This window comes from Rhipicephalus microplus, chromosome 9, assembly GCF_043290135.1.
Source record: "Rhipicephalus microplus isolate Deutch F79 chromosome 9, USDA_Rmic, whole genome shotgun sequence".
Lineage (NCBI taxonomy): Eukaryota > Metazoa > Arthropoda > Arachnida > Ixodida > Ixodidae > Rhipicephalus > Rhipicephalus microplus.
In genome coordinates, this window is record NC_134708.1 from 128,004,899 (window position 1) to 128,028,037 (window position 23,139).

A 23,139-nucleotide genomic window follows, 5' to 3' on the forward strand; every position below is an offset into this window, starting at 1 on the left:
TAGATGGCGCTGACTGTCGCTCCTACTTCTAAATTCACAGATAAACCCAAAAAAGTGGATGGAGGGAGTGCCGCTGTAATAGCTCAGTGGTTAGAGCATCGAACGCGTAATTCGAAGGTCGTAGGTTCGATTCCTGCTTACAGTTGGTAATTTTTTCATCCACTTTTCTTTCTTCTTATTTACATTCCATTAATGTTAATAACTTCCCCTGTACATTCCTTGGCATTACTGTCTGTTATATCTCATTATTATTGTGTTAAAAACACGGAAAAACGAGCCCTTAGGTATACACTTCTTTCCCTTATATATATATATATATATATATATATATATATATATATTGTGAGCAATATTCATACGCGTACTCTTATCATATGTACATACTCATCATCATCAGTATGACCTGTGTTGTGGGGCAGAGGCTCGGCAAGAAAAAGAAAAAAAGAAGTGTCTTGCAGCCAAATGTTGCCTTAAAAGTGGTGGAGACTGCTTTCCTGTCCCCTGGTCCTCTCCCTGCAGCGCTTTTTCGTTATCTTCGACTACAAGCCATCCCTGGAGCTCCGGTTGGGTAGCCGTCTGCGCAGTCAGCTTACGGTCATGTCGCAAGACGAGCACAATAACACGGCTCCATTGACCCCGCCTGAACCACTGGGCATACCTTCTTGGACTGTCACCACTTCTCAGAAAGATCCCCCAATGTTCGCCGGCCTTCGCGGTGAAAACGTCGAAGACTGGTTGGATGAGTACGACCGTGTGAGTGCGCTTAACTATTGGCATGATTCTGTAAAGTTGTCCCGCGTACCGTTTTATCTGACGGGGGTCGCTTGGTTTCTCAGCCATCGGCTGGATTTCCAAGATTATCATACCTTTAAGCAGCAGCTCCGTTGGATATTTGTCAACCCTTCTGTACGTGCAGACATGGCCAAACGGAAGCTTGCTGAACGTGTCCAGCACTCCGGCGAGTCCTATACCTCGTACATTGAGGATGTTCTTGCCCTATGCCGTCGCGTCGACAGCTCGATGGCGGAGCATGACCGCGTTCGACATTAGCTCAATGGCATAGACGCCGTCGCATTTAACGCTCTGGCGGCAAAGAACCCAACCATGGTCGCCGATATAATCAGTACGTGTCAGCGACTTGATGATTTTCAACTTATACGTTTACAACCTGAAACAGCAGATCTCAGGCCAACGCACGAAGGTGGGCTCCGTCCGTTGATACGGTCCATGATCGGCAAAGAGCTGCAACTCCAGGTCACCTCGACATCTTATGAGCTCCGCATGACGCCTTCTGCAGGCAGCCTCCGCAACATTGTGAGGGAGGAACTAGCGTCCATGACGTGTGTGGGAATCTCGAGCTCGCATACCACTCCAAAGCCGACGTACGCTCGGGTAGTTGAAGCGTCACCTCCTCAACAATCACTGCAGTAGGGTTGAACTATGCAGCCTTCACTGAATGTCCTCGCCCCAAGGTCAATGCCTCCTTCTTTCCATGTCTGGCGTCCATATTGACCAATTTGCTATTATTGTAGAATACGCGGCCACATCTCACGGTTCTATCGTCGACGTCAACAAGACGAAAAGCGTGGCTCTGGTGACTCCAAGAGGGATGAGTTTGCCCCTGCTCCACAACATCGCAACCCATACCAACTGTACTAACGCCGCTCACCCTCTCCATAGCACTTCGATGCAGCCAGTACCTTCCACTCCTCACGCCGTCGCTCCCCGTGACCTATGCGCCGTTTCTTGTCACCACTTCGTCCGGCTACCACGGCGTCTGATCACCACCAGGAAAAATCACAGTGCAGCTTCAGGAGGGAAAGCTGCATTTTGTGGACTGCATCGAACTCCTCCGGAACGCCCCTAAAACGTACTTTCAGTGTTTGTTGAGGGTATATCGACTGAAGCCTTGGCGGACACAGCTGCATCGCTCTCAGTTATTAGTGTGGACTGGTGTTCCCGCTTGCGCAAAGTGAAGACACCGTATGACGGCCCTTCTCTTTGCTGTGCTAATGCGGTTTTCGTTCAGCCTTCTGGTGTTTGCACAGCACCATTTTTTGTTGAGGGCATCCTTCACCATATACAGTTCCTCGCTCTGTCATCATGTACCAATGCACTCATTTAGGATGGGACTTTCTTTTCTTAGCTTCAGATGTGATATCTTGCTGTCAGAGGGTCATTCGTGTGTCAGATACTGCGCTTTCGCCAGATAACTATGCCCATAGCCAGCGTTGCGTCACCGGTGGTGACTGTTTTATTCCTCCAGGTAATGAGGATATTCTGACCCTGACATCAGATAAGATCGGTACTGGTGATGTGTTCCTAGCACCGTGTGGACGCTATATCTCTGGTGGAATTACTATTACTCCTTGCCTGGTGCGCTTTCGTTATGACAGAGCATTAGTTACGGCAGTTAATCCCACTTCATTGCCTGTTGAACTGCCCCAGGGCACCAGTGTGGTGTGCTTCACAGATACCGAACCACGTCCTTTGGTGCTCCTTTCCGCAGACAGCCCATCTTACTCTACGTGTACTGATGACCATGCTACATCAGCTGCTTTATCAGCCACAATAAATCCCGATCTCACGTCAGCGCAAAAACAAGAACTTTTGGGTATGCTTCAAAAACAAAGTGCTTCAAGTGATATATATTCCAAGCTTCTTGGTTGCACTTTTGTCGCCGTGCATCGAATTGAAATGGAAGGCAATACAATTGTACGCCACCGCCCATATCGATTGTCGTCCGAAGAGCGGAAAATCATCGAGGACAACGTTGCTGATATGCTCAAACGAGATGTTATCCAGCCTTCGTCCAGCTCGTGGTCATCACCTGTAGTGCTAGTCCGAAAGAAGGATGGTTCGGTGCGATTCTGCGTCGATATCGAGCACTTAATAAGATCACGCACAAAGACGTCTTCCCGATGCCACGAGTCGACGACGCACTTGACTCTCTGCAAGGCGCTGAATTTTTCTCCAGCCTCGATTTACGGTTTGGTTATTAGCAAATACCTATGCACGAAGCGGACAAAAAAGAAACTGCCTTTGCAACACCAGACGGGCTGTACGAATTCAACGTCATGCCATTCGGTTTATGTAACGCTCCTGCCACGTTTGAACGCATGATGGACACAGTTCTACGTGGCCTAAAATGGAAAACATGTCTACGTTATCTAGATGACATCGTAATATTCTCCTCTTCTTTTCGTAAGCATTCTGATTGTTTGCAAAAAATTTTGACGTGTGTTTCTATTGCTGGTCTTCAGCTGAACACAAAAAATGACATTTCGCCAACAAAACGTCAAGGTCTTGGGCCACCTTGTCAGCAAAGATGGCGTTCGTCCGGATCCTGACAAGTTTGCTGCCGTGGTACGCTTCCCTCGGCCAGAAAATCAGAAACACCTACAAAGTTTCTTGGGCCTGGCATCCTACTTCCGCGGCTTCATCAGTCATTTTGCTGCCATCGCGTTGCTACTGCACAAGCTCCTGACCTCCAGATCAACTTTAGCTGGGAACGACGACTGGGAGCGCACCTTTCAAGCCCTTAAGTATGCTTTAACATCCGATTCTGTTCTGTGCCATTTCGACGAGAATGCACCTACATGTCTGCACACCGACCATTCCATTCCTGGTTGTTTGCGAGAAGCTGTGGTGTAGCAGCGCATATCCGGGGCTCCGCTTCTCCTCACAAGATGCAGCCACAACCAGTTTGGCTTTAGCTTTCAGCCTGAACTGCAAATACCATGCTGGTTCCGAGATTTCCAAACCCTCGGTGACCTCAAAAATGGCCCAGCTGCCTCCTGGTCTGCCTCGAAAGCCTTGCTCGCAGCAAACACCATGGCCTTTCTTGAGTCAAGCTCACAATGGCCTCTCTTGGCTCGTGCATTTTCTCTGCGTGAACCAGTCCCGAACCCCTCGTTCAGGTTTTGCCGAGAGGAAAATAATCCGTCTTGATGGCACACCCTTGCTTGGAATGCGTCGAAATATTTTCGTCTCGTTCACAAAGGCCGAAAAACTTAAATAATGATGACAGTCGTAACACCATCGACAACGACCAGGCTGGCAGGCGGGAAGGCTCTTCTACCTTCCGGAAGCGCTCACCATCCCCGGCTCGCTTTGGTTCACCAAGCCGCCGTAGTTTTGCTGACGCCATCAGAGGTCGGCCTCCCAGCTCACGGCGGGGAAACTGAAAGCAGCGACCTCTGGGAAGAAGGTTGCAAGCCGTCGAATTGCTGAAAATCTCCCACTGCTGCCGAAACACGTGAGAGACGATGTTGAAGACTCCGCCGAGAAAACTGTGACTGCCAACCTCGCTGTGACGATTCACGGCGTTGAAGTGACGGCCTTAGTCGATACGGGTGCAGACCTCTCCATAATGAGTGAACGATTGGCAGATGAACTCGAAAAAGTCAGGATGCAATGGATGGGCCCTTATATCCGAAATTCTGGAGGCCAGATAATGACTCTCACGGGAATTGTACAGCAAGACTCACGATTGAGAATGTGGCTTTTGTAGCCACATTTCTGATCCTACCGGAGTGCTGCAAACCTATGATACTGGGAATAGACTTCTTAAGAGAGTACGGTGCTGTGGCCAACATACGCGATGGTGTGATCACATTAGCCGCTGACTGGTCTGTGACCCATAATCCAGACTAAGAACCCAGGGTGTTACGTGTGGTCGACGACGACGTCTGCTTGCCACCACTGTCATGTAGTCTTGTTTCCGTGTGTTGCGCCGTGCACTGTAATGAAGACGCCATAGCCGAACACATCACTGCTTTTCTTTTTCGCCAAGGCATCACAATCGCTCGCGGCATTGTCAGCTTAGTGGACGGGCACGCAGAGGTGCTTCTGACCAACTTCACGAATGAGCACCGGCACATCGGTAAAGGCACGGCTGTGGCGTACCTCGATGAGCTCGACTACTCTTACGACTGTCTTCTAATGCAAGGGGAAGCCACAGCTCAATCACCTCCACATACACCACCAGTTGATATCTGTCCGAGTCTAACACCGACTGAAAGATGCCGTCTTATGGAGCTGCTCGACCAGTTCAAGGACTGCTTCTCATCTACATCAAAAGTGGGTTGAACGCCTCTGACTAAGCATCGCATCATTACGGAAGACACAGCAAGACCGATTCGACAGAACCTATATCGCGTCGCTCAGAAAGAACGTGAGGTAATGCAGCAGCAAGTCAAGAAGATGCTAGAGGATGATGTAATCCAACCATCAAAGAGTCTTTGGGCTTCCCCAGTGGTACTCGTGAAAAAGAACGATGGCAGCTTGCGTTTCGGCATCGATTATCTTAAGCTGAACCTTGTTACAAAAAAGACGTTTATCAATTACCACGGATCGATGACTCTTTGGAGAGGCTACGGCATACGCGCTACTTATCGCCAATGGACCTTAAAAGTGGATACTGGCAAATAGAAGTAGATGAGCGCGACCGAGAAAAGACCGCCTTCGTGACGCCAGGCGGGCTTTATGAATTCAAAGTTCTCCCTTTCGGTCTATGCTCAGCCCCAGCCACGTTTCAGAGACTAATGAATACCATTCTGTCCGGCCTGAAATGGAAAACATGCCTTCTGTACCTCGATGACGTGATCGTTTTTTCGGCCGCGTTTGAAGAGCATCTAAAGCGGCTACTCTCAGTCCTTCAAGCCATACGGTCCGCTGGACTCACACTCAAACCAGAAAATGTCACTTCAGCTTCGAAAAACTCCAGTTCCTGGGAGACGTGATCAGTCGCGAAGGTGTAAAGCCTGACCCAGATAAAACGGCAGCCGTCGCAAAGTTCGCAAGGCCTGTTGATAAGAAAGCGGTCAGGCGTTTTCTGGGTCTCTGCGCCTACTACCGGCAATTTATAGCAGGCTTTGCACACATCGCCTCTCTACTCACCCGCCTTACAAGGGAAGACATTGCATTTGTATGGGGTGAAGAGCAAGAAGCTTCGTTCAACGAGCTGCGACAGTGTCTACAAACTCCACCTGTCCTCGCTCACTTCGACGAGAATGCACCAACAGCCATCCATACAGACGCCAGCAATGTGGGCCTAGGTGCTGTTCTTGTCCAATGCCAAGATAGTGTGGAGATAGTGATTGCCTACTCTAGCAGAACGTTGACACGCGCAGAGTACAACTACTCAACAACCAGAAGGAGTGTCTGGCCGTCGTTTGGGCAGTTGCGAAGTTCCGCCCGTACTTATATGGCCGCGCTTTCCAAGTCGTAAGCGACCATCACTCTCTTTGTTGGTTGACCAACATGAAAGAACCAACAGGACGTTTAGCACGATGGAGCTTACGGCTCCAAGAGTACGACAAGTCCGGAAGGCAACACTTAGACACCGACTGTTTGTCAAGGTCACCGATTGAATCACCGGCTATAGAGGATGATGAATTCCCAGGTTTTTCAGGAGTTGTTGATGCAGCTATCATTTCCCGGCAACAACAAGATGATCGGGAGCTCAACTCGCCTATAGAATTCTTGAACGGACGAGCGGCCAAAGCACCAAGAGTGTTTTCGAAGAACTTATCGTCATTCTGTTTATGGGACGGAATCCTGTACAAAAAGAATTTTTCATCAACAGGTAGAAGCTATCTGCTGGTAGTTCATACTGCTTCCCGCAGCGAAGTTTTACAAGCCCGCCATGACGAAGCCACTGCGGGCCACCTCGGTTTTACAAGAACACTGACACGCATCAAATAAAAAAAAATTGCCCGCAGCTTCCCTCGGGGGAACACTGAGGAGGTTCCGGAGCGTATAATTGGTTAACGGGGTGTTAAAGTGCGACTTACTTGGGTCGATGGCTAAATTGGTTAACGTGGTTGTGAAATGGGGTGTTAAATTGCGACTTACTTGGGTCGATGGCTAAATTGGTTAACGTGGTTGTAGGAGGGGGTGTTAAATGAGTGAACACGTACACACGTATGCGAAAGGGCGGCGCTGGTCGAAGGGACGTCGATCATTGTGTTTGTGGATTCGTTGGAATTCATTTCACCGCGACCTTGGACGTCGACGCGCCGTACAAACCAACCGACGAGCGGCAACTGAGCGAGCGAGCGCCGACCTTGAGTATATATACAGCTCGACGGCGCATGCACTGTCAGCTGTTGAATGTTCTCGAAGCGCGACGCCACATGCGCGTCCACTGGAGAATCAGGAGAATTGTAGATGTAGAACGCGGTGTGTAGAGGAGGAAGGGTGCACAGATGGTGGAGGAGTGAAGCACGCGCGGTGTGTAGAGGAGGAATGGATGCACAGATGGTGGAAGAGTGGGCGACGGCGCGACGGCGCATGCACGCGCGTCAGCTGTCGAATGTTCGAGAAGCGGTGCGGACGGCGCGGACGTCGCACTACAAGGCGCGAGTATAAGATGCTTCCGCATCTAATATTACTGGCCCAGAATCGCAGCAGAGGTGAAACATTACGTCCGAACATGCATTGACTGTTAGCGGCGCAAGGTACCACCTGTCAAACCCGCTGGGCTATTACATCCTGTACCCATGCCAGAAACCCCGTTTTCTCAAATAGGAATTGATCTGCTGGGCCCAATCCCAACATCGGACAGCGGCAACAAATGGGTTATAGTGGCGACGGACTACCTCACCCGATACGCGGAGACCAAGGCAATCGCGAGTGGCACTGCAGCTAAAGCGGCCCAGTTCTTCGTTGAGAGCATTGTCCTGAGACATGGTGCTCCAGCTGTCGTCATAACAGACAAAGGTGCCGCCTTTACAGCCGAGCTTTTGCGCACTGTGCTTACGCTCAGTGGCACAGCGCATAGGAAGACGACAGCTTACCACCCACAAACGAATGGGCTTACTGAACGACTTAACAAGACAATCGCTGACATGCTTTGCATGCAGGTCGACGTGGAACACAAGTATTGGGACCGCATATTGCTGTACATCACATTCACGTATATTACGGCGCACCAGGAAACAACAAAAATGACGCCGTTCACACTAGTTCATGGCAGAGAAGTTACGACATTGCTTGACGCCATGCTGCCTTACGATTGCAATGATTCAGAGACAGACGCCGCAGACTTCACTGAGCGCACCAAGGAAGCAAGGCAGCTTGCCCGCGTCAGAATAACGAACCAGTAGTAACTTGACGCCCAACGGTACAACCTTCGCCATCGATTCGTCATTTATCAAACAGGAGATAGAGTCTGGGTTAGGTTTCCTGTACGACGACGAGGCCTCTCAGAGGATCTCTTACGCCGATACTTCGAACCCTACAAGGTTTTGCGCCGTCTTAGCGACGTGACGTACGAAGTCATGCCCGACGCCTCCTGCTGTTCGAAACGTCGCCAGCATCTGCCTGAGACAGTGCACGTGGTCCGCATGAAACTTTACCACTCTCAGTGATGTAAACACTCGCTGGCCACATCTCTACCTGTTGAGCATCGGGACGACGCTCACTCTAGCGGGAGGGTGATGCCGCGTGCATAGCTGCCTTTAGCAGCGAGATAGCGACGACAACGAAGCACGCGGATTTGCTCGAGAGGGGCAGCGCAGGCGAGTGAAGAAGACGACAATCTTGGCGGCCTTCTCTGAGAGCGTCTCTACAAGTTCCGCTGTCCATGTTCTCAAATAAACCCCCTGTAATTTATAATCCACGACAATATTCAAGAGCGAGACAATCCAAGGGTCCTTCCGCTGTTCGGATGGCATGTCTGTGACGCTGACGGCAGGGAGGGGAAGGTCAAACGCTGATATTTCCGTATTATCAGATTTCACAGGCGATCGTGAAAGCGCATTTGTGTCAGAGTGTATTAGTGTATTCGCCCCGATCGGTAGACGACGCGTATGCCGAATTCCTGGAGGCGTAGTGCCCAACGTCCGAGGCGGCCAGAAGGATCTTTCAGTGAAGCCAACCAACAGAGTGCATGATGGTCAGTTACCACATCATAAGTTTGGCCGTACAAATAGGGGCGAAACTTGTTTACCGCCCACACAATCGCAAGGCACTCTTTTTCCGTAACAGCATAGTTGGCTTCTGCCTTAGTGAGGGCGCGGCTGGCATAGGCGACCACATACTCCGTAAAACCTGGTTTGCGTTGCGCGAGTACTGCACCAAGGCCGACGCCACTCGCATCCGTGTGTACTTCGGTCGGCGCAGTAGCGGCTTGATGGCGCAGTACGGGGGGTGAGGTAAGGAGTTGGCGCAGTGTTGCGAAGGATTTGTTACAAGCTGCTGAGCAATTCGAAAGATCTGCAAGGCCAGCAAAGAGCTTGGTGAGTGGAGCGATGATGGAAGCGATGTTCCGGACAAACCGACGAAAATAGGAGCACAGGCCCACAAAGCTCCGTAGTTCTTTAACTGTAGTAGGCTTAGGAAAGTTGGCAACAGCACGAAGCTTGTCAGGGTCGCGAAAGATGCCGGCTTTCGAGACGAGATGACCAATTATGGTGAGTTGTTTAGTCCCGTCTTCAGGTTAAGCTGAAGCCTGGCGCTTGTAGGGCACTGTAAAATCTTACGCAAACGAGTGAGATGCGAAGTGAAATCGGGTGAAAAAACCACAAAGTCATCAAGATAGCACAAACATATGTTCCATTTGAGACCGCGTAAAATGCTGTCCATCATTGGCTCGAATATGACAGGTGTATTGCAGAGCCCGAATGGCATTACGGTAAATTCATAGAGGCCATGCGGTATGACAAACGCCGTTTTTTGGACGATCAGACTCAGCCATTGGGACTTGCCAATAACCTGAACAAAGGTCAAGCGAGGAAAATAATTCTGCACCTTGGAGACAATCGAGAGCGTCGTCTATGCGGGGAAGAGGGTAAACATCTTTCCATGTAATGTTGTTTAGGCGCCTGTAGCCTACGCAGAACCGGATCGAACCATCCTTTTTTTTGACGAGCATAACTGGGAAAGACAAAGGACTACAAGGAGGCTTGATGACTCCATGCTGTAGCATGTCGTCTACTTGTTCTGCAATTACGCGGCGCTCCACCGGGGACACATGATAGGCGCACTGGCGCAAAGGAGTACTCTACCCTGTGTCACTTGTGTGCACAACGGTGTTCGTTTTTCCTAGCACCGCTTGGGGAATGTCAAACAGACGCCTGAATTTGTGCAACATGGTAACAAGCTGCTCTCGTTGAGCCGGGGCGAGATGGCTGTCAATTAAACGGTGAAATGCATCGAAAGACACGCTGTTGGAGGCAAAGTGAGGAACCAAAGCGTTCAGCTCCAAATTCGGCTTGGCGTAGAATAAATCGGCGGGCACGATAGTACCTTCATCGATAAGCTAAATCTGGCCGAGCGTCTCGTTGCGGCCGAAACCGAGGGGGCACGAGTTGGGATTGGAAATGAATATTCCAGCAGTGTCTTGACAAAGCGCAAGAACGGCGAATGGCGGCGATGTGTGGTGGTGGCTACCGAAGATATCAGATGGCGGCAATAGGACGGTAGCGTCAGAAAGTGAAGCACAGCAGGCAGGGACAAACTGGGTGCTGAAAGGATGAAGGTCTATGTCCGTCGGGACGACAAGGTTAGCCACACTAGATACGGCTGCATCAACAAAAGGCGCATCATGGAACAGCTCCACTTCGGCCCGAGCGCAGTCCACGACGGCGTGATGACGTGATAAGAAACCCCATTCTAGGATGATATCATGGGAACATGAAGCCAACACGTGAAATTCAATGGTGTACAACACGTCTCGAAAAACCACTCTCGCTGTACATGCCGCGACGGGCTCAATTTGTTGGCCGCTCGCAGTGCTAAGAGAAACTACGGGAGAAAGCATCGTCGCTTTACGAAGAGAGCGGCAGAGTCTTTGACTAATCACAGATATCGCAGCACCGGTATCAATGTGTGCAAGTGTTTGTACACCTTCGAAGATTACATCGATAAGATTGGTGGCAGACAGGCGAGGACCTGAACGATTAGACAATGACGCAGCTCGTGCCTCCGGAGCTGCGGCAGTTAGTTTTCCGTCTCAATGGAGGTGGGTCGTCGACGCATTGGCGATACAGAACCACGACTTGTTGAAGGGGAAGGCGAGCGGGAAGTAGAACGTCGAGAAGCGGAGGTTCGGATGCCGGAAGCAGCTTGCGCATCGCGTTCGTGAACTTCAGGTGGCACGTGAGGCGCGTGGTATGGAGGCCGAAACGAATAGTCAGGATATCTTTGTGCGTTAACTGCGAAGCGCCGACGACATAGACGTGCAACGTGACCTGGAATTCCGCAAAAGTAACATATTTGCCGGTTGTCAGCAGTTCGCCAAGGCTTTCCGGCGTGCTGTTGTGTAGCTGGAAACGTCGCGGTGGACGGTCGCACAGGTTGTGGCGTATACAATGGCAGACGAGGCGGAGGCATTGCCGCGATGTCCGCATAAGTCAGTGGCGCGGTAACAGGTGTTGGTGGAGAGGCAGACGTAGGTATTGGCAACTCCTCGGAGACCTGCTCCTGAATAGGCTGTCTGATTGTCGGAGTTAGGCGGTTCGTTGGTGCTTCGGTGGTTGGCAGATACGAGATACACGAAAGCTGTCGTGCGACCTCTTCGCGTACATATTATTTTATCTGCTCCAGCAGGGTGCTGTCACCACCGACGGCCAGGGCAGCGAGAGAGTCGTCGGCTGTCGTTGACCTTCGAACTGATGCACGTTGTTTGCGTATCTCTTCCAAGCTCTGGCACAAGGTCACAAGTTCGGGTACGGTACTTGTGCTCTTCGCCAACAACATTTGAAAGGAATCATCGTGTATACCTTTCAAGATATGCCTGATCTTGTCATGTTCGATCATCGTAGGGTTAAAGCGCCGGCATAAATCGATAACATCTTCAATATAGCTAGCGAAGTTTTCGCCCTGTCTTTGTGCACGTTCGCGTAGGCGCTGTTCAGCAGACAGCTTGCGCGCTGCCAGGCGATCGAACACAGCTGCAAGGGTGGTCTTGAAAGTGGCCCAAGTGGTAAATTCAGTATGGTGGTTTGTGAACCACAGGCTGGCGACGTCTGTTAGATAAAATGGCACGTACTCCAATTTCGAGGGGTCGTCCCAGTTGTTGGCGGCACCCACCTTTTCAAACAGCTGCAACCAGTCTTCCACATCTTGGTCCTCGGTGCCGCTGAAGAAGGGGGGATCCCGTTGGCGCAGGGTGGTAGGCACGATGACCAGTTGTAATTGGGCCATGCTTTGCTGGGTGGTGCCTTGCTCGGTCGTCTGATCATGCATTGCTGATGCAGTGGGCAGCTTATGGCTTCGAAGTTCCAGGTCTGCGTACCCAGCACACTTCCACCACTTTGCAAGGGAGTTTATTAGCGACGCCAGGTAGTAGGCGGTACAGACACAGATGCTCGAGCAGTCCAGCATCTGCAGCCCGTGCACACGCTCGCGCTTCGCACTCAGAGATGGTCCCACTAGCATTGCCTTGTGAATTTTCACTACGCTATATATATATATATATATATATATATATATATATATATATATATATATATATATATATATATATATATATATATATAGGGAATTCTGTTTATATTCCTTCGAGCGCTTATATTCAAGTATAGGATACTTATAAGGCACTCTTTTTCATATACGATAAGATAAACAAATAGGCGAATTCGGAAGAACAGAACACGATTCAAAGAAATCACATAAAATTGGAAAATGAAACTGGCTGCGCACCATTCAATTATAGAAATGAAGCAAATAGAGACTGCGCGAGAGGGTAATAACCTGATGCCACCACGCGGTCACTCGAGGAAACAGATTTCATTTTCCTTTCATTTATTCACTCTCAAGGCACTGGGCATTACAGAGAGATGTGAGACAACAAATATCAATAAGAACTAAAACAAAACAGCAGGATTAGAATAAATTATAATGCACTTTCAGAAATGATTGATTTGAACACGTTGGCGTCTGTGATTTAAGCGATCGATGCGGGAAGGTGATTCCAGTCAGTACATGTCCTAGGGATGAAAGAGTTGAAGTGCTGGTTCGTATGGCAGAAGGGAATTGATGGCAATTGCGTGCTGATATGTAGGCTGCTGGAAAAAACAGTGAATCAGAGAGGGTTCTGTTAGTGTGATAGATCTTATGAAAGAGACAGAGACGTGAATTTTCGCGTCGGATTGAGAGGTTATACAAATTTAGTTGAGCCTTCAATAATGTGACACTTGCAGTTGGAGAGTAATTGGACAGTATGAAACGTGCTGAGCGATTCTGAATGGATTCAATGTTGTCTATGAGCATGTGAATATGAGGATCCCAGATAGACGACGCATTTTCGAGTTTTGGCCGCACCAATGATTTATACTGGAGAAGCTTTAGGTTAATTGGAGCAAGAGAAAAAGTTCGATGTAAATAGCCAAAAGTTCGATTAGCGTTGCATGTTATGTAGCCAACGTGAGCCTGCCATGACAGGTTGTTAGAAATGTTAACACCGAGGTACTTGTAAGAAGAAACGATGTTTAGGGGAGTGTTATTAAGTAGGTACGATGGGGACGCAACTTTTGAAGGGTTACGAGCTATCCTCATTGATTTGCATTTATTTTTGTTAAGTTTCATTAGCCAATTAATACACTACGAAGAAATATTGTCCAGGTCAAATTGCAGGGTGTCAGTGTCGTTAGAGGTCAAAATGTCACGGTAAATTACACAATCGTCAGCGAATAACCTAATGGAGGAGGAAATGTTATGAGCCAAATCAATATTATGTATCAAAAAAAGTAAGGGACCCAAAACAGAGCCTTGAGGCACACCTGAGGTTACAGGAGTAGGAGGAGAGCTACATTCATTAGCAGTCACAAATCGCTCGCGGTTATGTAAGAAGCACTCGATACAATTTAAGATGTGTTGGTCGAGATTTAGTGTACTTAACTTTAAAAGTAGTAGTTCGTGACAAACTGTGTCAAATGCTTCAGAAAAGTCAATAAATACACAATCAAAAAAAGTACCAGGATCAATAGCAGAGAACAAATCATAAGTAAAGCATAAGAGCTGAGTTTCACACGAGTAACTTTTTCTAAAACCATCTTGAAAATTAGTAAAAAAAGAAATATTCTCAAGAAAGTTGACGAAGTTGCAGTAAATGACATGTTCTAATAGCTTACATGGCACACTAGTTAGTGAGATGGGTCTATAATTGTGGGAATCGTTGGTGTTCCCTGACTTATGAAAAGATACCACCTTCTCCACTTTCCAGTCGTTTGGCAGGGTACTCGATTCCAAAGACTGTGAAAAAATTCTGGACAGTATTAAGGACGAAAACAATGCGGTGTTTTTGAAAAACTTGGCGTTAATTCCGTCATCTCCGGGGCAAAAAGAAAGCTTGAGGATTTCAATAAATTTTCTTATGCCCTCCCAATCAAGGTGAACTGGCTCCATTAGATAGTAGTTGTGAGTAGACAAGGTAGGAATAGTGGTAGGCACCACGTTTACAAATGATGATGCGAATACACTGTTAACAGCTAGGCAACATTTTTCTCTTGGAATAAAGGATTCGCTCCCTGAAACTAGGTCGATTTGTTTTTTTTTTGTTATTTCCACCGATTACCTGCCAAAATCTACGAGGATTAGTTACTATCAAAGAAGGCAACGTTTGTTCAAAATATGAGTGCTGGCCAAGTGAGAGTGCACGTGCGTACTCATGGGCTACACTACAATAATCATCCCATCTTTTGACGTTGCCCAAGAGCTTTGCTCTTCGAAAGATGCACTTTTTTTATTAGGTAGCCACCTTAAAATAGGCGTGAACCAAGCCAACCGATTGTTATCGGTTCTTTTACGGCGCGTTATGAAGTGGTCGGTAAGTTGTTCGATTTTAGCTGTAAAACGTAGCCAGTTTTCGTTTACCGAGTGTTCAGAAAAGCTAGAAAAAAATTCGTGTGAAAATGTCTCCAGTTCAGCATTAAGTAACGTGTAGTCACCTCTCCTGTAATCTTTGATTATTTTTGTAGTTTTACTCATTTTTGACGGCGTGTACGGTACGAGAAAGTGAATGGCAGAGTGATCGCTGAGACCTGGCATGACTGACAAAAACTGAGTGAGATCAGGGTTATTTGTGAACACCAAGTCTCATAAGGTAGAACTAGTAGACGTGATACGGGTTGGGGTGTTAACCAACTGGCTAAGGTTAAACTCTAAGCATGTATTAATAAAAGAAGTGGATTCGGAATTACTGGAGCCAGGTAAGGTACAAGGCAAATTTTAATAGATGTCGGGGAAATTAAAATCGCCTGAAAGAATAATATGCGAGGTGGGAAACCGAACATGAAGCCTGTTAAGGGCATCGTATAAATCTGAAGAAAAACCAGCAGGTACATCAGGAGGCCGATGGCACGCACAAACGAAAGCGTCTTTGTAGTGTAAGCGAACACTAATGCACACTAATTCTAGAGGGCAAACGAGAGCTACGTGCGATAAAACCAGATCGTCTGCAACAGCTATGAGGACACCGCCTTCGACACGCGATCCACGATCGCATCAATAAAACTTGTATTTTTTTCGCAATTTAGAATTTCGGAGCTGTCTACTTCCGCTGAAAGCCACGTCTCTGTCAATACGACGACGTCTGCAAGACAGGGGTCAATCAGAGATGACAGGGCGTCTCACTTGCCCAATTACACTTCTCACATTAATAAGCAGGAAGGAACAATTGTGTTTTACAGTACGACGTCATGGATTTGTTTTTTGCTACGAAAACGCTTGGACCGATGAGCTAGGAGGACTTAGGTTAGTGTCGTTTTCGTTGTTATCGTCAACAGGAACAAAAGACAAGACACGATCAGTGACTGGGCAGTACACTTAACTTTTCTTGTTAATAACAACCTTGTTGTATTCTACTAAATACTTTTGACCGCTGGCTTTACCGAAATCAGTTAGTTTTGTCCTGGCTGTTCGTGTGGCTTTACAGAAATCTTCGTTAATGTTAATGTTCGTACCACGCAACTTTGCTTTTTGGGAAAAGATATTATCTCTAACTTTGAATGACGCAAACCATGCCACAACAGGGCGGCACTTGTTTGGTCGACCATAGTGGAGCATTGGGAACTTGCGGGACGCAACAGGAACAGAAAAAGTACAGGAGGCGCTGGTTAACGTGTTCGGTACGGTGTTGCGTCGTTCGGTCACTCTGCGATTCATTGTGAAAAAAGAGTAAACTCCAACCGTTATTCTATATTGAAAATGATTAGCTATAATTTACAACTGCGCACGGACCATTTTAAACCTCTACAATGCTCTATTTTTGTTGCCCTCCATATTAAGACGCTGTCCTGAGGCATTTTTGTTTCCACGTGTCTCTACAGGTTGCCTCGGAGCTAGAACTCGTTTTCGGTTGATTCATTGCTCCGCCAGATCTTGTCAGCGCACTCATATAGCTTCTTTGTACCATCTTGCTTTAATCAACTACCCAGGAGTGTTTTACAGCGAAAGCTGTTATGAGATCACAACTCGCGTCACGTGCAGTTGTCCGCCGTCGCGGCCGCCCCTGGTGTCCTTAACCACATAGCGCGAAATTATAAAAAAGCTAGCATTAAAGACACAGTGGGGCTCGAACCAGTGTCCGCTGCGTGTCATCCCAGTCGTCTACCACTAAGCTACGCTGGTGCTTGTGATTAGTTGGCAAACTTGCCTTAGGTAGGCTTGATATTTGGAAAGCAATTGCGCTATTACGGCTTATAAAGCGTTTTAAAACAGCCGAAGAACAACCAGTTGCCGCAGAATGCGAATAGCGTAATGAGTGGGCTGTCCAATGCTTCAACCCATTACAAAAGAGTGTTCTTGTTCCCCTAATAACTGTGATGCATACCCACTTCAGCCCTAATTCCTCATCAACGTCAGCCATTGCATCGACACTTGGCACAAAATTTCTTACAAGTGTTTAGCGGATACGACTTTTCTCAGAAGTATGACGAAAAATAGCAAAGCGAATGCCGGCCTACTACTCAAAAGTTTACTATTACTGCGCAAGAGGATATCAAGCAAGTGTGCTTGCTTACCCAATGAGTGTTTTGAAAAGGCTTTGAAGGGCCGCTCTTGTAGCTTTCGCTGTGACTGTGCAGCGCTTTCCGCGCAGGACCGGCATTTTTTTTTCATGCTAATCACAATTCACACTGAAACAACTTCATCGTCACATGAGTTTTTAATTTTTTCAGAATAATCGTTCTTTTCCTTGGGTAAGTTCATTGGCGGTATCAGAACCAAAAGATGCATATATGTTTGCATCAGTCCATGCGCTGCTCTCGGTGTACTTAAGAAAATAAAATTTATGATTTTCTTTCTTTCCCTGCTTTTTATTCTGCACGCGCTAGAGCTATGTTTTACTGGTTTGTCATGTTATTTTATTTTGATTTTTTTCTCTATTTTTTTCTTTTTTTCTTTTCTTTGCGTCACCGAAAACCTGATGGTGCCTTATTATTGTATTGCTGATATTGTATGGGTGAACGTCAAGCTAGGTTACGTTAAACGTATTAGAATCAATGTTAATTGGTCTGGACGTCTGCCCCACAAGCACGTCCTTATTTGGTATAGAAATGCGAAAAAAAGAAAAATGTCTGCATCTATGTGGTCCTAGATATATTAAGCCTAAGGTCCGCTGTCTATTTGCTCTGCCCTTCAAGCCTAGTGGGGCTTTGGCAGGCCAATTTTCTATCACTATGTTGCCTTTTTAAAATTCTAATGAAAGTATATTACTAGTGGTAATAATATTATTATTATCAGTAGTATTATTACTAGTAGTAGGAGTAGTAGTATTAATAATATTATTAACCACATGTAGCTCATAACCGCCCAAGGGTATGTGCCGCACGTGTGGCGTAAAGGATTAGACGTCGTATGCGATAAGACTGTGACATAATTTATGTCCTGACCAGCTAGTCATATTTATCAAACCATCTTACACTCCCATACGAATTTTCATTCATAGGCAAAATTATGAGGGTGATAACGAGAGCACCAAGACGTAGGAGGCTCGATAGATAGATAGATAGATAGAAAAAACCTGCGAAAGAAATCTTTTGCATTTAATTAGGCGCATATTTAGTTGATCTCAGTAAAGAAATTTTGGCCCCGTATCTGCATGTTCTCTGCAAATGTCGCCGAAAGTCTTCTATGCGGAGAGAGTGAACGTGACATTTATTTGTTGTTTTGCGCCAGAAAATCGGTGAATGGTGTTCTGGAGGCGCTGTGTTCGAGCAGCGAGGTGAACGAGCGCATCAAGTCACGTCACACGTGAGACATGAGCGCCATCTGGCAGCTGTCTTAGAAAACAAAACGCGTGGCTCTGAGGCGGGTGTGCGCGCCCATCTCAGAGAAGGTGTAAAACGCAAGGTGACGCGTAGATGCCACTACCGTTTCGTTGTAGCAAAGCGTTGGAAACAATCGCCTTTCCGTGCAACCGTTGCATGGTCGGCGCAGCGTGATAAGCGCTACGATCTCAAAAATTACTTATGTATGCCTTTTCAAATAAGAGACGCACATGCAGAATATATGTGTTTTAATGGTGCCCCAGACATGCGCCATAATTGCTTTTTAATTGACAATTGCACAAGCATGAACGCTAAACCTTCAGCAACATAGGTGGGCGCTGCGGATGGGGTCGGTCGTTTCAAGTACCCCACGTTCTTACAAGTGGACAAACAGACAAATAGACAGACAGACAGACCAAACTTTTGCGTCAAAGGTCCCCGAGAAAGACTATCGTCTTTAAAAAGGCCTCGGACGCGTTAATGGGGCTCATCTACATCTATCGGCGTATCGGCGTTCACTGACTATTTATTGAGACCCGCTTGTCGTCTGAATATGATTATCTGCAAAACGAAGTATGCTGCTGTCTGCAGTCACTTCTCCAATGCAAGATAACCTAAATAACTTGTCCATCAACCCTTGGCAAGCGAAATTTTCTTCTTTCTTTCACACCAGCTGTAATTTTTACTGCACAACCTGTTCAAAGCAAAGAGCTCGCCCCAAATATTTTTTTAGGGGCGAAGCTCCTTAAAGCGGCACCCATTTGTCCCTCGTCGTAGTACGTAACATGTATTACGCTTTGACCTGCCAGCTGGTGCCGGTAGGAGATTTTTATTGTGCGTTGTTGAACAATAAAAAAATTCGCAGCGTGCACGTTAACTAAAAGCCCAACTCTCTTGTCTCTCATCCCCAATTAGCAGCCATTGGCATGTACATTGAGCATCTGACGATAAAGGGTTGCTAGGTTATACTCGCTGGGCGTAATCTCCTTGGTTTTAGAAAGGTTTAGCGAGCGTTGAGCCGCAGTGCCATGAATACAGTGAACTAGTTTATACCGTGAACTCGAGGTGGTTAAAGGTGGGAAGTAAACAAGAAGCGCTAGCCGTAAGAAAGTGTGCGTGTGCCACCTCTCGTTTAGTGCTTGGAATGTCCGTTGGATGGCGGTGCTTCTATATGCGGAATATATGATGAAAAGAAGCGAGATGGTGGTACTTGGAGTGTTGGCTATATGAACGAACGGACGCCCAGACAGATGCATGGACGGACGCATGGATGGCTGCACGGCCGGATGGACGCATGGATGGACGCAGGGGTGTGCATGGACGAACGCAGGGACCGATGCACGGATGCACGTGCACGCGCTCGAACAGACGCACGCACGGACGGGCGGATGGGCGCACGGACGGTCACACAGACGGACGCTTGGACGGACGGAAGCAAGAACGAATGAATGGACGGGTGCTTGGCCTCACTCTCCATCATTCACTCCGTGGATATGCTGCCATTTTGTTTCAGCGGGGACGAGCCCAGCTGGTCTCAGTAGCCGAAAAGTTAAAAGTGGTTGTTATCGATAGATACGTGTTCGCACTTCATACAGTCAGTAGACGCGACAAAGAATGTGACCTTGTGCTTGACTGCACCGAAACATTTTTGTTGATTCCCCCACTAAATGCAACCCACAGAGCAGCCAAAAATGCTTTTAGGAGAAGTATGACTGTCCTAACTTTCTCATTTAAGATATTGTCAGCGCGAGCATTTTTTTTTTTGCTTCAGACGACAGCTATGTATTGGCAGGACGACCACACAGCGCGCGTACTTGTGAAAGCCCTCTTCGTTTAGAATATTGGTCGAAATCCGCGACATATTTCATTCAGTGGCGTTATCATCACGGAAGTGCAGTTTTCTGCAAACTTGTTAAAAGGTAGACTCCGGTTTTCAGCGCTTGGAAGCCTTTTCAAAGTATGCTGTCGGGCTTGTTTGCTGCATTTATGATGTTAAAATCTTAAACTTTTTTATTAACACTTTTTCTTGCTTTTTGTATTGGTGTTGTCCCCCTTTGAACTTTCGTCTAATATACCTCTAAGCTGCCAGTAAGCGTCCATTTCTCCTTTTTTGTTTGTGTTGTTTGCGCTGGTTTGAGCACAACGGAATTTCCGCATGCTTTTCATTTCAGGAAGAAAATCGACGGAATAGTGACCAACTCTCCGGAAAACGTGTTTGCCGTTCTCAAGTCTTCAGAATTTTTGAGCCAGTATAGGCTTGCTAACAGCCTGGACAATCCTTGGGAACGAATCGTTTAGTCGTCACAGCAACTGTGGGGCCTCTTGAGATAACTTCAAACAGAGAGTGATAGCTGAATGTCTTTGTTTATTTTATCACTGTTTGTGCGTACGATAAACAGCGGTGGTTGCAAAAGTATAATAGAAATATTGGCAGATCCCACGTACTGCAGTAGTCTATGTGTGAGAGCCATGTGGATGGGACTATGGTGTGATAATTGGATGAGAAAAACTATCCAAAATGATGCCAAAGATATCTAAAAATGTCGTATGAACAGAAATATGTTACGCAATAGCTTGTGTTTTTTTCTAAGTATTGTTTTCAGTTGCGTAACAGTGCCAACACGGGTATCACGAACATCAGAAGCACTAAGTTCTTATGTGGCGCTTGCGCCTGCGAAGATCGTAGCCTTGGCTAGTGTGATATAGTTGATTGTACATCAGTTTGTCTAGTGCAAAATCAGTTGACAGCACCTAAATATAGAAGTTACGTTATCCTGGTATCGCTCCTGTATCACATATGAGCCACAATACTAGATAGCCAGCAGTGCAACCACAATTGATGTTTCACGATCATTACACCTGCATGGAGACTTAATCAAAAGCAGTTGAAACACCTGGCGTGGCTCTTTAGTGTAATATACCTGATTTCGCTGAGTAATTCTTTAGTTTGATTCCACGAGGAACCCTAATAAATATGCTTTGCATTCGTCATTTTTTACTAAAGCTAAGGCATATTATTTACCAATGTCTGTTCTCACCTTTTCTGGTTAAATGTAAACTGTCTATCACCTTGCACGCGCCCCGCCGTGGTGGTCCAGTCATTAAGGTACTCGGCTGCTGATCCGTAGGTCGAGGGATCAAATCCCGGCTGCAGCGACTGCATTTCCGATGTAGGCGGAAATGTTTTAGGCCTGTGAACTGAAGTGAATTTGGGACATTAAACCCCACATATCAATCAATCAATCAATCAATCACCTTGCACGCATACCGCTATACCGCGGCTCGCTGGTTTACGGGTTTTTGACCCACGTGTCTGGAAGAAAGGGTTGATTGACCTACTCAACAAGCCCTTCATGTTGTTTCATAATCAGCTGGACATATTCCTTAAACCATCTTAGTCAGCCATATAAATTTGGTCAATGCCAGTTAAGGAGACGATGACGGGAGTATCCAGATTTAGGTGGCTACATAAGTTGATAAACTCTCAAAGTGCGTGCAGTTCCCTAATAAATACTTGGATTCAAAATTCGCTCAACTTGATTCAAGTCCCTATTCATCTAGTGAACAGAAAGGTGGAGTGGAGCACAATCAGCCATAATTTTGATACCGTGAACAAAGGAAAAAGGCACGTTTCCTTTGTTTGACTCAAAACTATTGACAACTGACAGAAAATTATGCCAAATAAAGTGTAGAAAATTTTTATTGGAAGTAATTGTAATATAATTCTGAAGAAAAAATGGACGAGAAGATCACCTGCCGTTGGCAGGGACCAAACCTGGGACCTTCAAAGGACGCGTTCGATGCTCTATCAACTGCGCTACCACGGCGGCTATCTCCCTTTTGACATTACAGAGTAGGTATGTGTATTTAAAAGTGGGGGCGTAAGTCAGTACCACCTGTTGCCATTTCGGCGAGTGTTGGAGACTGATTTTTCACCTCTCAGATTTGGGCGCACGGTAAAGAACCCCAGGTGGTCAAAATTTCCAGAGCCTTCCACTACAGCGTCTCTCATAATCATATGGCGGTTTTGGGACGTTAAACCCCACATAATAATCAATCAATAATTTTTCGTCTGTGGGCGTCATACCGCACGTGACTTTTATTACGAGTTCGCCGCTGACAAATAATACCTCGTATACCACCTGAAGTCTTCAAGTCTGCCAGAATGAGACCCTCAATATGAATAAAGGAAAAAAGCGATAAATATAAGGGCTCGTTTGCTTTGTGAGACACAATAGTAAGCAGCAATCATAAACAGTTATAAAAATAAAGTTATAAAATCACCTATACTTTCCATGGCGTAGTTGTCTGTCAGTTCTAATATTTTGTCAACCAAAGAAAATGCGCCCTAAATTTACCCTCCCGTTATGTACTGACGTCACATGTAGTATATTTTAACACTTATCACCCACGCAAGCAGCAGCAGCCACGCAAGCAGCAGTTTCATTTTATCAACCACGCCATAAGGAGCTTTGCCGCTAAACAGAGAGCGGGGAGGAGGAGGGGTAAAGCGGTTTCAAAATATCTTGGCCTTCTTCCAACCTGGAAGACAAAGAAGAAGCCGAAGCGTGCGAACGCTTCCAGGACGGCTCCTGTTTTATTCAACGTTTTCGCGACGCCACTTTGCGATTTCAACGTTATATTAGTGCAAAGACTTCTAGAAGACACACGGAGTCTGCCGATATGATTTGGGTGCAGTGAGTGCTTGCTTCTTGCATTTTATTTCGACTCCACCATCGTCGCTCGCCCGCCGACAGCTAGCCCTGACGAGTGTCTTCTTCACTCTAACGTGGCGCGTGCTCGCTCGTGCGCCCCATCTGCACTGTCTCGCTGAGCGATGGAGTACCAATTGAAAGAAGACATCGACCCGAAGGAAATCACTCCAGACCAAGGCTGGCAGATCGCCTCGTGTCACCGAGCC

At 47.0% G+C, this 23,139-nt stretch overlaps 1 protein-coding gene and 1 non-coding gene across 2 annotated transcripts in view; both read left to right on the forward strand.

Moving 5' to 3' along the window:
* The window catches only part of LOC119165529 (dermonecrotic toxin SPH-like), an 82,292-nt gene extending 60,839 nt beyond the window's left edge, over window positions 1-21,453 (forward strand). Inside the window, exon 7 of the mRNA XM_075872923.1 lies at window positions 20,390-21,453. Coding sequence (XP_075729038.1) covers window positions 20,390-20,516 — 127 coding nt within the window. The 3' untranslated portion in view covers window positions 20,517-21,453. The remainder of the gene's footprint in view (window positions 1-20,389) is intronic.
* TRNAT-CGU (transfer RNA threonine (anticodon CGU)) lies at window positions 73-145 on the forward strand. Its single transcript has one exon. It is a non-coding gene; the product is annotated as a tRNA-Thr (tRNA).
* Window positions 21,454-23,139: the final 1,686 nt, after the last annotated feature.